This window comes from Leucoraja erinacea, chromosome 14, assembly GCF_028641065.1.
Source record: "Leucoraja erinacea ecotype New England chromosome 14, Leri_hhj_1, whole genome shotgun sequence".
In the NCBI taxonomy this organism is placed as follows: domain Eukaryota; kingdom Metazoa; phylum Chordata; class Chondrichthyes; order Rajiformes; family Rajidae; genus Leucoraja; species Leucoraja erinaceus.
In genome coordinates this window covers 24,709,417-24,721,261 of record NC_073390.1, presented here as the reverse complement: position 1 = coordinate 24,721,261, position 11,845 = coordinate 24,709,417, and the positions used below count along the sequence as shown (strand labels likewise).

The 11,845-nt window shown below is 43.9% G+C and overlaps 1 protein-coding gene across 2 annotated transcripts; it reads left to right on the top strand.

Annotated features, from left to right (window-relative positions):
- The first annotated feature begins 2,070 nt into the window (after positions 1-2,070).
- LOC129703421 (EEF1A lysine methyltransferase 3-like) lies at positions 2,071-11,041 on the top strand. Of its 2 annotated transcripts, XM_055645846.1 has the most exons (4): positions 2,071-3,187; positions 4,181-4,417; positions 5,783-5,894; positions 7,352-11,041. In XM_055645846.1, exons 2-4 carry the CDS (start codon positions 4,265-4,267, stop codon positions 7,816-7,818), a joined length of 732 nt encoding a protein of 243 aa, XP_055501821.1. In that variant the 5' UTR covers positions 2,071-3,187; positions 4,181-4,264; the 3' UTR covers positions 7,819-11,041. The 2 variants fall into 2 exon arrangements, with proteins under 2 accessions (XP_055501821.1, XP_055501822.1); XM_055645847.1 differs by lacking the exon at positions 2,071-3,187 and having other exon boundaries at positions 3,210-4,417.
- The last annotated feature ends 804 nt before the right edge of the window (positions 11,042-11,845 follow it).

The following is an 11,845-nucleotide window of genomic DNA, read 5'->3' as shown; positions in this document are numbered from 1 at the left end:
TAACTCTCTTTTAATCTCACATTGAGCAAAACACAACGGCAGCATCTGTGGAGGAAGCACTTTGTATCCCGGTTGAGATCATTCCCATCAAATCAAACTGTTGGAGGAGTCTGAAGACGGGCCTGTTCATTCCCTCTACAGATGCTGCCTGAAACGCTGAGTTGCTCCAGCAACTTTGCTCAAGATTCCACTGTTGCGGTTTGCTCAAGATTCCACTATTAGAAGTTCATTTTGTCCCCATTTAATCTCACCTACTTCCTGGAGGATCTCATTAGTAATTTAGCGTGCAAATAGATCAAATATTGGGCCAGTTGACATAATACATTCCTTCCACTCTCAATGGAATATATGCACTGACATGTTTTCATTATAATATTTTTCAATGTTATTTGTAAGAAGAGAAATATGTGTATTCACTATTACTGACATTCCAGGGAGTCGCACACACTGCGCATAAGGGCGGAGGTAGTCGAAAGTGTCATGAAAAGATTAAATGTCCAAACAAATAATGTCCAACGTGTGATAACAAAATATCATCTTTTACATTGGTTGGGGCTCCATTTGGATTCTGAAAATAACATGCTTTCCTTGAAAAGGCACTAAGTGTTGGAGTAACTCAGCCGATCATGTGGCATCTCGGGGGAACATAGATAGCATGAGGAAGGGTTACCTCTCTATGGTCTTCAGAGATGCTGCCTGACCTCTGAGTTACCTCAGTATGTTTGGTCTTTTTTTTATTAACCAGCTTCTGCAGTCTATAGTTTCTATGTTTTCCTTGATCTCCGTTGACTTGCTGATAGATTCCAGTCACTTCCCTGCTTGCATCATTGTTTGTAAGACTATTTGAGATTTAAAAAAACCCTTAAACATATTGAATTAGATAATTGGAGACCGAGAATCCACGTTTATAAACTAGTAAAGACATTCCTTTAGATGTACCGTGTATTTATTAGGATTGAACCTGTGTTCGAAATTAACAATATCGATCGAAGTTGTTCCATCGATGGGCATCCATTCATGGTCTTTTCTGATGTATTTATGCAATTCTGTAGAATTCCAGTGAAAACGATCCACGGAAGGTTTCAATCGAGGTCAATTTTATTGAAGACCGTGAAACATAAAATCGAGTATTCGGTAAACAATTAGGTCGCAAAACCATCCATTGTAAATATTTACCTGCTAACACATAGTTACATTGAATAAGGAGTACAATGAATGAAGAGTTGCGCTGCACAAATGTATCATAATTTATGGACATTTCGTGCTCTGCAGAGAATATAAAATCCATTTTGTACATTTCGATGCAAACAATTTGTCTTATGTTTTATTTAGTAACTAGTTTCCCAATGTTTTTATTTAGTAACACGTTTCCCGATGCATAGTTCTGTAAATACAATGATTACATTAAATCTGCTGGAGAAACTCAGCGGGCGAGGCAGCATTTTTTTGCTACATTAAATCTTAAGCTATTTTTAAAAATCAACATGCTGAAATTGTTCTGCTTCGATTCCTAATTATTCACCCTTGGGAAATCACCCAGGAGGTCAGATGTAATTATGAGTAAAATATACCAGTGACTAAGATCTGCACTAAACCTCGGTGAGAGCTAGTTTCCTAATATTACTAAGATCTCATTGAACATATAACGGCCCCAATATGATCTCGTCAGATCACCACAGCATAACCCTGTCCCCTCTCCCTACATGCAAAATAGCGGAGTCAGGGGATATGGGGAGAAGGCAGGAATGGGGTACTGATTGGGGATGATCAGCCATGATCACATTAACCATAAGGCACGGAAACAATCTCGGCCCTACAAGTCCGTGCCGACTTTTCCCCCCTTGTCCCACCTGCCTGCACTCATACCATAACCCTCCATTCCCTTCTCATCCATATGCCTATCCAATTTATTTTTAAATGATACCAATGAACCTGCCTCCACCACTTCCACTGGAAGCTCATTCCACACCGCTACCACTCTCTGAGTAAAGAAGTTCCCCCTCATATTACCCCCTAAACTTCTGTCCCTTAATTTTAACATTGAATGGCGGTGCTGGCTCGAAGGGCCGCATGGTCTACTCCTGCGCCTATTGTCTATTATCCCCATTCTGTTCACCGATCCTTTTAGGCTGAACGCTTATTTCCCCTCAAATATTCATCCTCTTTTTCCTATGAAATAATTGATTGTTTCTGCTTCCACCATCACCATAACCAGTGGATTCCTCACCTCCCCGTCTCTCATTCCTCAATTTGGTCCTAAATCATTGGGAATTAATGGAAAGAGATTGACTTTGTCCGCCACTATCACCTTTCAACCTTACATGTCCCGATGAGAACAACCCACCTCTTGCAGCCTAATCTTGTAGCTGAGATCCTTTATCCCTCGAACCATTCTGGTGTGGAGTTTGCACGTTCTCCCTGCGACCACGTGGGTTTACTCCGTGTGCTCCGATTTCCAGATTTGTAGGTTAGTTGGTCCTCTGTAAATTGCCCCCCGTGTGTAGGGAATGAATGAGGACCTGGGATAACACAGAACGGATAAACGGTTGTCATAGATTCGATGGGTCCAATGGCCTGTTTCCATGCTGTATCTTTCATTGGGTTTTTTTGTCCTGAGGTTTGGGTTTGAAACCAGGAGTCAGAGGTGGGAGTTCCACCCTTGGAGGCAGAGACTTGCCCATTGTGGTCGTGAGGTAGCATCACTGGCAGAGCTAGCCCCCAACAAGAGGCTAAAATCATCTCACAGCGGCGAAAATATATATAAATTAGGAGCAAAAGAGCCCTCTTTGAATCCGGGTCGGAGCAAGCATTACCGACAGGGATTTAGCTTAGCTTGGAGACGCTGTATTGAAACAGCCCCTTTGGCCCATCGAGTCGCCATAGACTCGGTGGGCCGAAGGATGTTTACATGCAGCATCTCTGAGAACACATCTCCCGCACAATGAATGCACTCCGCACCGATAGGCCACCCATGCAGTGAATTCAGTCGCCCGCAGCGCAGTCGGTGATCGCTCAGCCGCCGGCCTTTTCATTGGCTGTTGGAAAATTGTGTCAGGGTCGCATGTTTTAAAATCCTGAACTTGATCAGCAACTTGCACAAGGCGTTCCCGTTCTCTGGGACATCGCTGACAGCGTTGGGAGCTGTCCTTGCCCGCTGTATTGGGGAGAGGCGCAGTGGCGGCCCGCAGTGAGTGCAACTCCTTCACTGCAGCAAATGGCAGAAGTGAACTAATCTCCATCCAAATAATTCACTGTTCCCGTGTGCACCTTTTCCTCTGTCCGAAGTGATGTTTGAGAATAATCAGCGTTTGTTTTGTTCCTTGTTTTTTTTTTGCATTTTGCTCCTACGATCCAGTCTGCATTCATAACGTTGCGATGTGCAATTCGGAGTAAGCTCTCCTTACGGGGGATGTAAAATCAAACTCGCGAATACCAGAAGGGTTGACAAATGTTGGGTGGAGGCAACCATTGCTAGAACTGGTCGATGAAACGGCATCTAAGCAAGATAACAGAGTAAATCCTTTCAGCTCCGAGACACCCCAGCCCGAAGGTTCTAACGAAACGACACAGTGATCAGGCAACATCTCTGGCGAAAATGGATAGTGATCTTCTTCAGACAATGTGTATCATTTTGTGTATTAACCAGCACCTCCGGGTTCTTTGTTTCTACAATTTGACTGCTCCGCTGCGAAGTCTCCTCAAAGTGAAAAAGTTCTCTCTCTCTCTCCACGTTCTCCAGATATACCCCCTGACCTGCTGAGTTACTCCTGCCCTTTGTGTCCCTTTGTCTATTAACCGGCGCCTGCAGTTTCATGTTTCTAGGTTCTGACGGTTCTCGGATCTGAAACGCTAACTCCGTCTCTCTCCCCACAGATGCTGCCCGACCTTTAGGATATTTCTAGTTGTTTCTGTCTTTTTTTTTCATATTTCCAGCCTCTTCAATTATTTTCTGTGGCGTGAACTTGGGAAATACTGTAAGCTGGTATGTTTATCTTTGCACTCCCCGTCGTAAATGCATATGGCTTGATTGTATGGTATTTTTACGGTATGAATTACCTGGATAGCACGCAAGTAAGGATCCTCGCTGACAGCAATTAAGACGGGCGTGTATTTCTGTGCACGGATGTTTGCTATTTGTTGCGGTTTCAAATCGTGACTTGAACGTTGTTTCTTTCTCCAGAAGGCGCGAAGCAGGTTCGCCGGGGCTTAACTGGACCGAGTGAAGTCGTGTTGAAAGGAACCGAGCCGGACTTTGGAGCGGACGATGGCAGCCCTGCTGAAAAGAGTGTCATTACGCACTGTGGAGAAAGATGAGAATGTCACCTTGGTGGATTCTTACGATGTTTGTGGTTTCCTTTTAGAAATCGGCGTGCGCCCATTCTCCGAGCTTGGGTTTGGAACCTCTGTCTGGGGTGCTGTAAGTTGATAGAGTCACACAGCGTAGATACAGGCCCTTTAGCCCGACTGGCCCACGTCGACAGACATATCACACGTGCCTGCGTTTGGCCCATATCCCTGTAAACTTATCCTATCCATGCACCTGTCCAAATGCTTCTCAAACGTTGTGATAGTCCCTGCCTCAACTACCTGCTTCAGCAGTTTGTTCCATACATCCACCACCCTTTGTGTGAAAAAGTTGCCTCACAGATTCCTATCTTTCCCCCTTCACCTTAAACCTAGGTTCTCTGGTTCTCCATTCCCTTACTCTGGGCAGGAGCCTCTGTGCGTCTACCCGATCTATTCCTCTCGTGATATTGTACACCTCTATAATATCTCCTCTCATCCTCGTGCGCTCCAAGGAATAGAGTCCCAGCCTATTCACCCTCTTCCTATAGTTCAGACCCTCGAGTCCTGGCACCACCCTCATCAATCTTCTCTGTATCCTTTCCAACGACAACATTTTTTCAATATATATATTATAATGATTGGGAGTATAAATTATGTTGTTAAACAATTATTTTTCAAATTATTCTAATGTGTTCTGGAATATGTTTCTTTAATTATCATGTTTGCAGCCAAAGGATTCAAAATGTGATCAAAATTTCTATCGACACGTTTCTGCTTTGAAGTATAATTAGAAATTAATTTAATCGGTGATTTACATTTTTGCATTTTGTATTTTGCAAATATTTTGCCGTTCAACACTTAAATCCTCACAATTTTCCTTCCTGTATTTTATATGTTTTAAGACTGGAGTTCTTATGGAGGGGAGAAGGCAGGCACGGGGTACTGATTGGGGATGATCAACCATGATCACATTGAATGGCGGTACTGGCTCGAAGGGCCAAATGGCCCACTCCTGCACCTATTGTCTATTGTCTGTTCAGAATTAGACTCGGCCAATGAACTGACGTCACTGTCAGACACAAAGGGGAGGTTTGTCTTCGGTGATCTTGTAAGAGTTGGAAACAAGCAATACATCACTGCCGTACTATAATGGACAAATGCCCAGGTAGTCATGTTCTGGTGGTATTGGTTGGGGTAGAATATTCACCGACTTTAGGTTAGTTATGTAGATACAGAAGGGGCATAGGGCATCGCGCACACTGAATCCGCGCCGCCCATTTAAGGGACATAATCACCCGTTCACACCAATTCTATGTTATCCCAATTTCTCGTCCAAGCTTGGATTGGTTTTGTCTGACAGCACCCGAGGACAGAATCGAACCCGGGTCTCTAGTGCTGTGTGGCAGCAGCTCTAACGGTTGTGCCACTATCTTAAGGCTTTCCTTGCAGCGTTACCTGTCTGCATAACTGGTAATGTGTGTGTTTCATTTTATAGTGTCGTGCTCTGTGTCATTACTTCGAGAAACAGAAAGTAAAATTTTACAATAAAAAGGTGATTGAACTAGGAGCCGGCACGGGCATGTTGGGTATTCTTGCTGTCCTTCTGGGTGAGTGAACGCCTTCTGTATTAAGGAAATCAACAAGATATAATTTACTGAAACAGTCATGCTGATCAATTTAGTCACTTAATTACAGGAAGGGTGCGGAGGTTTTGTGGAGGGTTCAGAAAAGGTTTACCGGAATGCTGCCTGGAATTGAGGGTATTAGCTATAAGGAGAGGTTGCACAGACTTCGATTGTTTTCTCTGAAACACTGAATAAACCTGATAGACGTCTATAAGATTTTGAGATTTAGTTTAGTTTAGAGATACAGCGCCGAAGCAGGCCCTTCGGCCCACCGAATCCATTCCGACCAGCAAGCCCCACCCACTAACATTATCCAATATACCAAGAACAATTTCCAATGTTACCAAGCCAATTAGCTGTATGTCTTTGGATTGTGGGAGAAACGTTGAGAAAACCCATGCAGGTCACGGGAAGAACGCACAATCTTCGTATAACCAGCACCCCTGGACAGGATCGAACTCGGGTCTCAGGCGCTGTAAAGCAGCAACTCTACCCCTGTACAAACTTCCTATAACCAGCACCCCTGGACAGGATCGAACTCAGAATTAAGGGACAGAAGTTTAGAGTGGGTAATATGAGGGGGAACTTTTTTACGCATGGATATGCAGGGAATGGACACGGCGGTTTGTGGAATGAATTGTGGGGTCGGCATGGACTTGTACGTTCAGGGCCGAGATATGAGGGGGGCCTTCTTTTCCGTGCTGTGGAATGATTGTTATATGGTTATATGGATTCTATGTTCTATGTTATATATATTCTATTGTTCGGCATGGTCGAAGACTTCTGATTGTTATTTTTGATGTTTGTTTCTACGTGACTTCTGATTTTTGATGTGTCATTGTCACAACTCTCTGGTGAATTTTTTTTTCCTCATCTCCGTTCTAAATGGTCTACCCCTTGTTCTTATACTGTGGTCCCTGGTTCTGGACTCCGCCAACATCGGGGACATTGTTTCCTGTCTCGAACGTGTCCAATCCCATAATAATCATAGATGTTTCAATAAGATCCTCTCTCATTACTTCCTCTTGCTGTGTTACCTTACAGTCTGTTGTCCTGCTCTTCGCAAGCACCTGGTCCATGTGACCTGAGATCACGCTTTGCCTTCTTACTTTAGTTTAGTTAAAACATACTGCGCAGAAACAGGCCCATTGGCCCAGCGAGTACGCGCCGCCCAGCAATCACCCCCCGTACACTAACCTACACACACTAGGGACAATTTTACAACTTACCTATGACAATTATCCTACAAACCTGTACATTCTTGGAGCGTGGGAGGAAACTGGAGCACACGGAGAAACCCCTCGCGGTCACGGTGTTAAGGCACAAAATCCGTACAGACAGCACTCGTAGGCTGGTTCAAACCTGGGTCTCTGGCGCTGTAAAAGGCAATAACTCTACCGCTGTGCCACTGAGACAGCTCGCTCTTACTCTCGTTTCAGGTGGTGAGGTCACCATCACCGACAGACCAGGGCTGTTGAAGATCATAGAACGTAATGTGTCCGTCAATGTCCCCTACCCCGACAGGTCCCGCGCCACCGTCTCTGCCCTGTCCTGGGGGTACGACCACACGCTCTTTCCCTCAGACTATGACTTCATCCTTGGCGGAGACATCCTCTACCAGCCCGCAAACATCCCTTTATTACTGAAGACCATTCAACACCTCAGCAATGAGATGACCACCATCTATTTTGCCTCACCCATGTCCATTCATCGACGGATGATCAGCTTCACCTACCAGAAGCTCGCTGAGTACTTCCACATTGACCTGGTGGCCAGGTATGAAGATGAAGACATCAATGTATACAAAATGACCAAGATAGGCTCGTCTTACTGGAGGGCACCTCCCGTGATCGAGGATGAATTCAATTTCTCCTACAACGCGATGATTAATGGCTTCGCTCGCTGAGGATTACAGTAACAAAGAAACGGGGGCAGGCATTGGCCAAATCACCGAACCAACCAGCTCGGGTAGTGAATGGGAACAGAAGTCTTCGCTGCCTGGAGGTTACATTGTATAGAAAATCTAGACAGGTAATTTACAGTAAGATCAATAAATGCTGGAGATCTTAGCTTAGCAGGTCAGGCAGCATCTGTGGGGAGAGAAGGAGGGTGTCAGATTGACTATCTTTCACCAGAACTAGGTAAACCTGGATAAACTGCGTTAACTTACTGCAATCCTGCCACAAACTCTCCTGACTCAGCGTTTAGTTTAGTTTAGAGATACAGCGTGGAACCGGGTCCTTTGGCCCACCGAGTCCCCGCGTGTAGCGATCCCCTCACACTAGCACTGTCCTACACACACTAGAACCATTTATAATTGTACCAAGCCAATTAACCTACAAACCTGTATGTCTTTGGAGCGTGGGAGGAAACCGGAGCACCCAGAGCAAACCCACGTGGGTTATGGGGAGAATGTGCAAACTCCGTACAAATAGCATCCGTGGCCAGGATCGAAACTGGGTGTCTAGCGCTGTAAAGCAGTAACTCAACCGCTGCGCCTCTGTGCCGCTCTTTCAAATGCAACAATTTCAGATAATCAATTTCAATTTTACATATCCAGCACCCACGTTATTTCCTTATTGTAATTTAAGAAAGTTATTCTGCTGTTCCTGTCTACATCTCCTTTAGAGCAACCTTTCATTGCTATACCTTTCCCTTGAGTAAAAAGCAAGTGCTTGTCAGCGAAGCGATGCAGTCAGATTGGGATGGGATTTGCTGTCTGACGAGTGATTGCGCAGAGTCTGAATGGCAAAGATTGACACAGATTGAGAATGTACAGAAGCTTGAAAGCACGCACCACCAGACTCAGGAACAGTTTCTTCCTCGCTGTTATCAGGCACCCAAACCACTCTTGAATAAACTAGAAAATAATCCCATTCAACGCTTCCCCATTGCTGACAATTAGTGTGAAGAAGGGAATCGATCCAAAACGTTACCTATCCATTCCATCCACAGATGCTGTCTGATCCTCTGAGCTCCTCCGACACTTTGTGTTTTATTCAGTTGACAGGATGTGTTGCTCTGGGTCGAGGTGATGACCTTAAACAAACTTTGGTCAGTTAAAGGTTCTGTCATTTATTAAAACACTACAAACTTTTTGTTTTCAATAAAATGAATGAGTAATTATCATTACTTTGAACAAGTGTTTTGGTCACTACAAAACCATACCTACTCGAATCAGATGTACTGTATATCTATTTTGGACGGCGCAGTGGGGAGAGCTGCTGACTCACAGCGCCAAAGACACGGGTTCCAGCCGGACCTCTGGTCCTGCCTCGGGTGGAGTTTGCACGTTCTCCCTGTGACCGCGTGAGTTTCTTCTGGGTGCTCTGGTTTCCTCGCACATCCCGAAGAGGTGTGGGTTTGTAGGTTAATTGGCTTTTGTAAATTGTCCCTAATGTGTAGGAGATGAATGAACAAGTAGGATAACATAGAACTAGTTACCAACGGTCGGCATGGACAGGGTGGGCCAAAGGGCTTGTTTCCATGCTGTAATCCCTGAACTGAATGTTATTTAAATCAGTGGTGTGATTTTGGGATGTTTATTTTGAAATCACCTAATTTATATATTATCCAGAGCACTGTAACAAAAATTGCTGATAAATATCTTTCCCAAATAAACCTACTTATTTCACAATTTTAAATTAATTGTCTGGGGATTGATGCAATCCCAGTTGCATCTGTGAGTTTTAACAGTTCTGCCAACTCTGCGTTCTCTTGTTTTGGTAATTTTCTTCATTGGAAAGTATTTCTATTTAATATTCACACCAAAATAACAGTTCCTAAAATTGCGGTCAGATATCGCAGGCCTATCAAATCCTCAGTGCAGTTTATTGGTTTCTTGTTTCTTGGTTTCTTCATCCTCCAAAATATTCCAAATATAATTTAAACTGGAGGTGGTGGAGGGAGGACTTAAGCCAGAAAGGGTTATTGGGAAGAAAGAGCTACTTTAAATTTTACAGTATTACACAGGACAACTGGAAGGTGGCGGTTTACTTGATAGATTGAAATGTGTAACCTTACCAAGTTTTGCATTGGCAGTTTTAACAAACAATGGGTGCAATTCTATGAAGATCCTTTAATCAGTGATTTTTTAAAAATTAGGTCACGACTTTATGGACGATTGGATCGCAGCATGGAGAGATAAAAACTGTGATTGTTTACAAATTTAAATTGTGAATTTTTAGTCTATTCATATGATCTAGTGACAGGTCCCAAGCAAGAGAGAATTCTGCTGTGTTGTTACTCAAACATTTCAAATTCATCTGCTCTTAGTTTAGTTGAGTCTAGAGTTACAGCATGGAGTCCGCACTGACCAGTGATCACGCCATACACTAGCACTATCATACACAATAGGGACAATTTATAATCTTTACCGTAACCAATTAACCTACAAACCTATATGTATTTTGGCACCCTCGGAAGTTATTTAGCTTCTAAAATTATTTATTTATAAAATCCAAAACGTGCCCGGCACATTTATGGGTTGGGAGGGTCCAACGTTGTCCAACAAGGTGAAGAGAATGCTTCACAGTTCACTATTCAGTTGTGTTTATTTATTTATTGTCATGTGTACCGAGGTGCAGTGAAAAATTTTTTTGTAGGATGCTATAGAGACAGTGGAAGACTGCATGATTACAGTCGCGCCTTCCACAGTATACAGTTACAGGATAAAGGGAATAATGTTCAGTGCAAGATAAAGTCCAGCAAAGTCCAATTAAGGATCGTCTGAGGGACTCCATATCTAACTCCTTGTCATTCTTAGCAAGCAGGCCACAGGGTGATAGATATAAGGATACGGTGGGCTGGAGTAACTCAGCGGATCAGGCAGCATCTCTGGACAACATGGATAGGTGACATTTCGTGGTCAGGACCATTTTTCATCCATGTTCTCCAGAGATGCTGCCTAACCCGCCGAGTTACTCCAGTACTTTGTCCTTGTGTGTAAAACCAGCATCTGTAGTTCTTTGTTTCTACATTCTAATGTTAAAGATGGTGTGTTGTCTTCCTGGTCCAGGGTAAGAGGTTTCACAAATCGCAGATTCTGATTCACATCAGATTAGTTATTATCATATACACCAGGCTAGAATGATATTCCATGCATAAATCCCATAAAATGAACAGAATACATAAAGTGATTATAAATAAAACAATAAATACAATGGGGGCAAAAAGTAACGTGGTGGAAGATTGTAATGCAAAAAAAAAATAATCATGTACAATTACGGGATTGGGTACAGTTGAGTAAGGGAAATAGTACATGGCAGCACCTCCGGGAAGGGGGAAAACTGCAAAAGGGAACTGGTTCAGGAGTGTGACAGCAGTGGGGAAGAAACTGTTCTTAGTTCTGGCTGCACAGAAGGGCATCGGGGAAAGTGGTGAAGGAGATCCATGCTTTATGTCAAAGGGGGCGGTGAAGGATAATGGGAGTATCATTGTAACAGAGCACGGTTTGGATCATTGATGATAGATTCTGCCTTCTGGTGCAGCGCCTCGTGCAGATGCTTTCGATGGTGGGGAGAGCTGAGCCAGGGTGCTCCAGTTTCCCCCCACACTCCAAATACATGTGGGTTTGTGCACCTTGGATGCACTGTTTGCCGCAAGAATAAACACTCTCGGGCTGTGAAACAGCTGGGAACAGCTTTATGTAGAAAGGAACCAGGAAAGCAAATAGTCCCTTTAAAGTCAAGCGATGAAGGTTAATTGCACTGGTAATTGCATACAGTGGCCACTAGAGAGCAGAAGCACACAACCTACAGATTCACTGTCCATTACACAATCTCCAGCTTCGAACTCACTCATCAAGAATCATGAGTGACACAAAATGCTGGAGTAACTCAGCGGGACAGGCAGCATCTCTGGAGAGAGGGAATGGGTGGCGTTTTGGGTCGAGACCCTTCTAAAGGATCTTTGGTTTAAACCAGCATCTGCAG

What these genes read in the sequence shown, in the direction of transcription:
- LOC129703421 (XM_055645846.1), top strand. Translation starts at nt 4,265, where the DNA reads ATGGCAGCCCTGCTGAAAAGAGTGTCATTACGCACTGTGGAGAAAGAT. An exon ending in GAACCTCTGTCTGGGGTGCT is followed by an intron (nt 4,418 to 5,782) that starts GTAAGTTGATAG and finishes TTCATTTTATAG; the next exon opens with TGTCGTGCTCTGTGTCATTA. An exon ending in TATTCTTGCTGTCCTTCTGG is followed by an intron (nt 5,895 to 7,351) that starts GTGAGTGAACGC and finishes CTCTCGTTTCAG; the next exon opens with GTGGTGAGGTCACCATCACC.